The sequence below is a fragment of the Onychostruthus taczanowskii genome, unplaced genomic scaffold (assembly GCF_017590055.1).
Source record: "Onychostruthus taczanowskii isolate IOZ18803 unplaced genomic scaffold, ASM1759005v1 scaffold144, whole genome shotgun sequence".
Taxonomy (NCBI): Eukaryota; Metazoa; Chordata; class Aves; order Passeriformes; family Passeridae; genus Onychostruthus; species Onychostruthus taczanowskii.
This window is the reverse complement of record NW_024498619.1, coordinates 201581-209824: the sequence shown is the minus strand read 5'-3', so window position 1 is coordinate 209824 and position 8244 is coordinate 201581. Positions and strand designations below refer to the sequence as shown.

General features: G+C 56.1%; 2 protein-coding genes across 2 annotated transcripts in view; one reads left to right on the top strand and one right to left on the bottom strand.

The window, feature by feature from the left end:
• The window catches only part of ANKRD13C (ankyrin repeat domain 13C), a 19400-nt gene extending 19130 nt beyond the window's left edge, over positions 1–270 (bottom strand). Inside the window, exon 1 of the mRNA XM_041398322.1 lies at positions 6–270. Coding sequence (XP_041254256.1) covers positions 6–156 — 151 coding nt within the window. The 5' untranslated portion in view covers positions 157–270. The remainder of the gene's footprint in view (positions 1–5) is intronic.
• Positions 271–2378: 2108 nt separating this feature from the next.
• The window catches only part of LOC121332660 (cystathionine gamma-lyase-like), an 11234-nt gene continuing 5368 nt past the window's right edge, over positions 2379–8244 (top strand). The window contains exons 1-5 of the mRNA XM_041398344.1: positions 2379–2578; positions 4117–4198; positions 4715–4824; positions 6831–6962; positions 8178–8235. Coding sequence (XP_041254278.1) covers positions 2417–2578; positions 4117–4198; positions 4715–4824; positions 6831–6962; positions 8178–8235 — 544 coding nt within the window. The 5' untranslated portion in view covers positions 2379–2416. The remainder of the gene's footprint in view (positions 2579–4116; positions 4199–4714; positions 4825–6830; positions 6963–8177; positions 8236–8244) is intronic.

Sequence of the window (8244 nt, the reverse complement as noted above, 5' to 3'; positions counted from 1 at the left end):
GGGCCCGCGGTGCCCCCCGGCCCGCCCGCCCTTCCCGCCCGTGAAGGCGCCCCCGGGCGCCGCGGCCGCCTCGTCCTCGCCGGCCGCCAGCAGGTCTCCGTCCTCCTTGCTGGGCTTGTGGTCCCTGCGCAGCGAGCGGAGCTTCTCGCCGGTCATGGCCGGCGGGAGCGCCCGGCAGCGCTCGGAGCCCGCGGGGCCGGTCCCGCCCGGAGCCCCCGGAGCGGCCGCAGCTCCGCCCGCGCCTCACGGGCCTCGGCTCCGCGCCGCCATCTTCGGCCGCCGCTCTCGCGAGACTGCGCCGCACCGAGAGAGCGCGCGGGAGGAGCCACGGAGTGACCGGGAGAGGCGGGGCGGGATCCGCCCCAACGAGCCTGAGGGGCGGCGTCGGGGATCGATCCCGGCCGCCGCATCCTGAGGGGAGCGATCGGCATCGGGGATCGATCCCGGCCGCCGCATCCTGAGGGGAGGGATCGGGAGTCGATCCCGGCTGCCACATCCTGAGGGGAGAGATCCGGGATCGATCCCAGCCGCCACATCCTGAAGAGCGGGATCAGGGGTGGATTCCAATGAACAGATCTTGAGGAGTGACATCGAGGATCAGTCCGAACGGGCGCAACCTGAGGGACGGGATCGATCCCAAAGGGCGCACCCTGAGGGACGGGCTGGATCAGGGATCGATCCCAACGGGCGCACCCTGAGGGACGGGCTGGATCAGGGATCGATCCCAACGGGCACATCCCGAGGGGCCGGGACAGGGAGACTCCATGACTCTCTAAGCCGGGGTTCCAGCGCTCTCCCACCCTCCATGGAAAGTTCTTTGGGAAATGATGGGACCTGGACAAGTGTTCCTCAAAGTTAAAAACAGGAAAGTCTCCCTGTCGTGGTGCGAGCTCTTGTAGGTGCAGTGTCAGCTCAGAAAGGACCTGTTTGGGTTGGAGCTTCCCAATTTCCCACTGAACGTCCTGCTCCTGGGCCAGTTCTGCAAGTTTCTGCTTCCAATATGGGATGAGTAATTGTAAAAATGATGATGTCCTAAATTCTTGGTGAATTGGATTTTTTAATAATTCTCCCAGGGAAAACAACCCCCAAGCTGCCAGGGAGACCAGACCTGCTGTGGTAACAAAATTACCTTCCTGGTGACCTTGCCTTTCCAAAGTTCACATCATCTCCCTTATCCCAAGTGACCAAGAAGAATTCTAGCCAGATTTAGGAATTCCTGTGCCTGCTGTCCCCAGCTGCTTCCCACACAGCTTTTTACAGTCCTAATACAGAATTTGAAGTCATTCTAGGGAACAAAGCCCCCAACAATTTGCTTTTGCTCTATGCTGCAGTGGTCTTTCCAGTGAGATTTTTCTGTCTCTCCTCGTTTTTTGAGGAAAGTCGAACCCATTTGCAGACAGAATGTGAGAGGCTGGCGCTGTGAGCAGTTCTGATGTCTCCTGTTCTCCCGTGCTGGAAACACACACGGAGCACGGCTGGTCTTGTGGAATGGAGGGATTGGCTCAGGTTTTAGCTGATGTTGGAAGCCTCTTGCTGCATTTTTAATTACTAGAGGCATGAAGTCACTGTTTACCAGCTTATTATGGACTCCCTTATTCACCCCAGAAATGGAACCAAGGCATTACTCACGGGAAGGGCTCTGGGAAAACTGGTGTTTGTAGGGAATCCCAACTGTAGGATTACACTTGCAAATTCTTGAGAATGTTTTTTTTGTCTGCCTATCAACAGAACTTTGATAATGCAAGCAGGTTTATCAACACACGATGGAATTCCTCCCTCCTAAATCCCAGGTTCCTGCTTGTGTGTGAAGCTGGGGCGTGGTCCTGCACACATTCAGAGGTTTGCTCTTCTTAGATCCAGCTTTGCTCAGATTTTATCCATATTTTTGTTGTAAAGAAAATGTTTCCTTACAAAATCTAATACATAAATCATTCATCAGTGGCCTTCAGCACACGTGTGTCCTTTGTCCTCAGAGGTCAAAGTGCTGTTCCATGGACGTCAGTCCACGTAGGAGAACCTTGGCAGGGAGACCCAGTGAATTAATTTTTAATCACAGAATCCCAGGATGGGTAAGGCTGCAAGGGACCACAGGGGCTCCTCTGGAGCCACCTCCCTGCTCCAGCAGGGACATCCCAGAGCACAGGGTTGTGTCCCAATGGCTCTGGAATATCCCCAGAGAGGAGAGCCCACAGCCTCTCTGCACAATCTGCTCAGGGCTGGGCACTGCCCAGGCCAGAAGCTCTGCCTCCTGTGCCGGGGCAATTGCTGGGCTCAGCCCCTGCCCGTGGCTCTGGGGCCACTGCTGGGCCTGGAGCAGAGTCTGGGCCTGCTCTGACCTCTGCACCGCGACCAATGAGGAGGCCCCGCCCCGCCGAGCCCCCGGAGCGCTGCGGGCCGGTCCCACAGAGACGCGGCCATGGCGGGCGAGGGGATGCAGGGGTTTCTGCCGCCCTTCAAGCACTTCGCCACCCATGCCATCCACGCCGGCCAGGACCCCGAGCAGTGGCGCTCCGGGGCCGTGGTGCCGCCCATCTCGCTCTCCACCACCTTCAAGCAGCGGGCGCCCGGCGAGCACGCGGTGAGTGCGGCCGCCACCGGGGCGCTGAGTCACCCTTAGCCCCATTCAGGGCTTGGGCACACCCGGGAGGCCGCGAGCATCCGGCGTGTCCGGGCCGGGGCAGCGGGAGGCGGCAGGTGCTGGGCACCGAGGGAGCTCCCGGCGCGGATGTTTCCCCCCGCGGCCGCTCCTGGGCAAACGCGAGCATCTCGCTGTGCCGGGAGCGGGGCTCTCGGCCGGGCAGGCGGCGGAGTCTCCTCACGGGGACATGGCAGAGCCCCTGCCCGCGATGCCGTGCCCTGGGCTCCGGGCTGGCCCTGCTGAGCAGCGATGGGGCCGGAGGAGCCGCTGTGGTCCCTTCCAGCCTGACCCAGCCTGGGGCTCGGTGTTCCCGCAGCGGGCGGCCATCCGGAGCGGTTTGGGATGAGGCTGGGATGGTTCCCGTGTGAAAGGCGGGGGAAGGGGAGCAGGGAGCACGCAGTGCCCCCGGGCTCGCAGGAATGCTGCTCCCGGCGCTGCACCCGCCTCAGGGCCCGGGCAGAATCCCTGTTCCACTACACACACTTTGTGTAAGAGCCTGCTTCGGTTTTCCTTCCAAACAGCAAAAATATTTCCTAAGGATTTTGTGGATGCCCTGTAGAATGTGCTAGAAAGGTTTTACAGGACGTGGCACAAAGCTGCCACTCCTAAATCAGCACCTGCTCCAAACTCACACTGTGCCGGTTGGGCAGGAGGAATTTGCCTTGTGATTCCTCATTCCACACAGAATCCCAGCTGTGCTGAGGAGGCCCTCAGGAGGAGCCACGCTGCTGTATCCACATCCTGATGACAGGATCCATGCTCTTGCCGGGAGCTCTGCCAGAGCGATCTGCAGGATTCCTGACTATGAGGAAGTTGACATTAAAGAGAAATCCTAAAAGCAGGCAAATCCCAGGGTGCTCAGCAGGTTTTCTTGGTAACAATTGCATCTGTGCATGCATGAGTGATATTTTCCTCATTAAATTCCCCTAGAATTTGCATAAAACCTGTGGCACTAGGAAACATGTGGGTTGTCAGGAACTGATGAGAGGAGTTGTCCAGTTCCCTGTGGGTGTGATGGAGATGGACACACGTTTTTCCTGAGAATTCCCTGCAGAGAGGCTGAGGAGTCTCCCTCACTGGAGACACCAGAACTGTCTGGACACCATCCCGTGCCCTGCGCTCTGGGATGGCCCTGCTGAGCAGGGAGTGGGAGCAGGGCACCCTCGTGGTCCCTTGCAGCCTGACCCAGCCTGGCATGCTGAGGGTGGTTGGACGGTGCAGCCCGAGCCCTCTGTCCCACAGTGGCCACAGAAGGAATGTCTGGGGAGAAGCAGGAGAATGTGGCTCCTTGCCCCAGTGCACCCCAGGCCCCTTTCTCCAGCAGGGATGCCCAGCTGGATGTTGTGCCAGGACACCCTCCTGCTGCTCTGGGAGGAGCTGGATGCCCTCAGCCAGGGCTCTTTAAGGAACCTAGAACTGCTGTTATTCCAAACTTTCCCAGTGCTCTCTCTGATGTTTGTTTCCTTTTCCCACCCCAGGGTTATGATTACATCCGCTCTGGGAACCCCACTCGGGACTGCCTGGAAAAGGCTGTGGCCGCCCTCGATGGAGCCAAATACAGTGAGCATCTCATGGGTTGGACAGGGCTTGGAGCAGCCTGGGACAGGGGGAGGTGTCCCTGCCCGTGGCAGGGGCTGGCACTGGGTGGGCTTTGGGGTCCCTCCATCCCAAACCCTTCCGTGGTTCTGTCACCACGGCTCTGGCTGTTGGCTGTGGGCAGGAGCAGCTCCAAGGTGGGGAAGAGCCCAACACTTGTGGTTCAGGAATGTCCAGCTCCATCCCTGGGTTTGTCTCCTGCTTCCTCATGTGGCTGATGCCTGGGCTGAGCTGGATCCATCCTTGTGCAGCAGCACTGGAGGCAGTGGGAGCAGGCAGCCCCTGGCCCCAGTGTGTCCCCAGTCCATTCCCAGTGTGTCCCAGTCTGTCCCAGTGTCTGTGCTGGTTCCATGCTGTGCACATCCATCTCCTGCTCTCACTGGCTCCACGCTCCCAGTGAGGCAGTGACAGGACAGGCTCTTTTCAGAGGCCAAGGGAGGAAGGCCAAGGCAAGTCTGACTTTTTTTGGTTTTTTTTAAGGCACAAACAGATATTTCCAGAAAATAGCCTCAGAAAATAATTTGAAAGTAATTTTTGTTGACTGCACAAAGCCAAAATGCCTGGAAGCTGCAATTACACCAGAGACCAAGGTAGGGAAGAGGGAAATGGATTTTAAAGGGATGTTAAATTGTTTTATCCTTGCTCCTGTTGGGTTTGGGGGTGTGTTGAGCTGAGGGGGGGCAGCTTGGGGCACAGCTGGATCCACCATGGCTCTGAATTTCCCATGTAGGCCCTCTCTGCTCTTTGAAGGCTGTTGTTATCAATCCCCTCTTCCTCACAAGTGCCCAGAGCAGAGTGCACCCAGCTCTGCCAGAGTCCTTCTCTGAGCAGGGTGAGCTCACTCCAGCTCTGGGAACTTTCCCTGCTCCTTAAACCTCAGCCTGGCCTGGTTCCTGCAGGGCTGAATTTCCTTGCTCCTCCTCGGGCTTGGTTTGTTATCAAGAAAGGGTTTCTCCCAAAAGAACCCCCCAAACATCACTCAGATGTTTCCTTCAGCTCACAGAATCCACCTCCACGTTCCATCCCTTCCTGCTCGGATGGAACACTGAGTCCCTGGGGATCACCTTGGCAGAAGGAGCCAGTCAATGAATTTTTAATCCAGGCAGTGTTTCCAGTGTGAGTGCTGCACGTCCATTGATCACCTGTTGCTGCTGGGTTCTTTTGATCTTCCCAGGGAAAGGCTTCAAAGACAGGAAGGAATCATTTTTATTGGAGTGATGGGAAACAGTAGCTGGAGTCTGGCCCTTGATTCTTCTTCTGTGTTTAATTTCCTGATCTTAAACCCCACAGTGATTTCAAGTACTCCTAAATCACTCTGATCCCATATTCCCATTATTACTATTTCATGATCACTCAGTCTGCAGCAATCTTTAAACTTGGTAAATAAAGAAAGTGTAAATGTGCCACTGATGGTGGGCAGCATAAAGCTGTGCCCTCCTGACTGTCCCTGCATGATGCAGGAGGCTGGAGAGCAGGGAATGGAAGTTAAGGAAGTTGTTTCATTTTGTGACTTTTTTTTGTTTGTTTTTTTTCTTAGGCACGAGAGAATTATTCCAGAAAATGAAAGTTGATTATAATATAGACGTTGATTATGTTGACTTAACAAACTTAAAAAAGCTGGAAGAAAAAATTACTGAACATCCCAACACCAAGGTAGGGAAGAGGGAAATGGATTTTAAAGGGATGTTAAATTGTTTTATCCTTGCTCCTGTTGGGTTTGGGGGTGTGTTGAGCTGAGGGGGGGCAGCTTGGGGCACAGCTGGATCCACCATATCCCACGGTGCTGCCTCCTGGAAAGCATCCCAAGAAGGGCAGAAAGCCCTGGAGAGAGAGGAGGGAACAGGGAGAAGGTGAGGGAGAGCAGAGGGAATGCAGAGCTGGGGGTGCTCCATGGCACTGCTGGGTGATCCCTGCTCCAGGGGAAGGGAACTCTGCTGGGAAAGGCTTTGGGAAGGCTCTGTCCTGGCTGGGTGATCCCTGCTCCAGGGGAAGGGAGCTCTGCTGGGAAAGGCTTTGGGAAGGCTCTGTCCTGGCTGGGTGATCCCTGCTCCAGGGAAGGGAGCTCTGCTGGGAAAGGCTTTGGGAAGGCTCTGTCCTGGCTGGGTGATCCCTGCTCCAGAGGAAGGGAGCTCTGCTGGGAAAGGCTTTGGGATGGCTCTGTCCTGGCTGGGTGATCCCTGCTCCAGGGGAAGGGAACTCTGCTGGGAAAGGCTTTGGGAAGGCTCTGTCCTGGCTGGGTGATCCCTGCTCCAGGGGAAGGGAGCTCTGCTGGGAAAGGCTTTGGGAAGGCTCTGTCCTGGCTGGGTGATCCCTGCTCCAGGGAAGGGAGCTCTGCTGGGAAAGGCTTTGGGAAGGCTCTGTCCTGGCTGGTGATCCCTGCTCCAGCTGGGATGCCCTGGGATGGCACAAGCCCAGCTGGGGGAAACCTCCCTGAGCTTGGCGGAAGCAGCTGGAGCCTCCCCTGGCTCTGGCAGGGCCACTGCCCGTCCCCAGCGCACCAAGCCCGGGGAGCTGCCAGCACTGAGCACCCAGAGCCCCTGGGACTCAGCCCAGCCCTGGGAACTCTCTGACCTGGAGTTTTTTTGGGTTTGTGCAGCTGGTTTGGCTCGAGACCCCCACGAACCCCACGCTGAAGGTGATCGACATCAGAGCCTGCGCAGACATCGTGCGCAGGCACCCGGGGGTGCTGCTGGCCGTGGACAACAGCTTCATGTCTGCCTACTTCCAGGTGTGTCACCTGCCCCAGGGCAGGTGGATTGGGCAAGGGATGGGAAAGGCATTTTATCAGATCTATTTCCCAGGAGACCAAGCTAAGCCCTGGTGCTGTGGGTTTAAAGTCACCCTTTTTGCAGAGTGCGCAGTGCTTGGTTTTGTTCAGGGTGCTGTGATCTTGCTGAATGAAGAGAACTCTGCAGAAAGTGTTAATGCTTAGCTGAAGCAGCTCTGCAGTTGGCCTGGGACATAGCAGAGGCTTGGGGATTTGCCCTGCAATGTGTTGTTCACTTCAGAATTCTCAATTTCCTCCAGAAAGGGCTGTGGAAGAACACAGGGTGCTGGTTAATGTGTCTGGAGCAGCCCGGTGCGGAGGGAAAGACAGTGCTAATGATTAATTGCTGGGAGCAGTAGGTGAGACACCACACTGGGCTGAGAAAAGGAGAACTTCACAGTGTTCTGTCCATCAATATTGAGTGTCAAAGGCCTTTTCCATGATGGTTCTGGCTGGACATCTCCACATTCCCTGGGTGGGAGTCTGCATTTAATGTGGCAGCAGCAGCAGTCTCTGCATCTGCCTGCTTGGTTAAGTTTTAACTTTAACAGTGATGCCCTTCACTCTTCAGAATGTGCTGATACCATGTGCCAAGTGCCTTAATTAATGATTGATTAAAAATCTGGCACTGCTCAGCACCTCTTGCCCATCCACCTCCTGGTTTGTCTCACCTCAGGAGGCTCCTGGGCAGAGAGCTGGGAGCTGAGGGGAGAGAGCTGCCACAGGAACCTCCTTTGCTCATGTTCTCAGCTCCTCCAGGGAGGATCTGCAGCACCTGGAAAGGAAAGCAATTCTTTAGCTTTGCAGCTGGAGTCCTTCATTTCCCATGGGAATGCACTTTGTGGGGTCAGTGCCATGGCTTGTCCCTGCCTCAGCTGAGCAGAACTGTTTCTTCCCAGCTCCGCACTGTGTGTTGGATGTGCTCAATCTCTTCTCTCCTGGAGCCTGTGGGAGTTGGAGCAGTGCTTTCAAATCACATTTTCTTGTGCTTACCTTGAATTCAGAGTGCCTCTCTGTACTGCTGCTTTTGGCCCGTGTTCTATTGCCATCCTCAGGTTTTTGTGTTTGTTTCTGCCCTTGTTTATCCTGTGTGAGCTCAGAGCCCTTTGGAATGGCTGGGAATGAGCCTGAGTGCAGCCCAACTTGAATTATGATGTTCTTTTCCTTTCCTTTCAGCGTCCCTTGGCCCTGGGAGCTGATATTTGTATGTCTTCTGCAACCAAGTACATCAATGGTGAGTGTG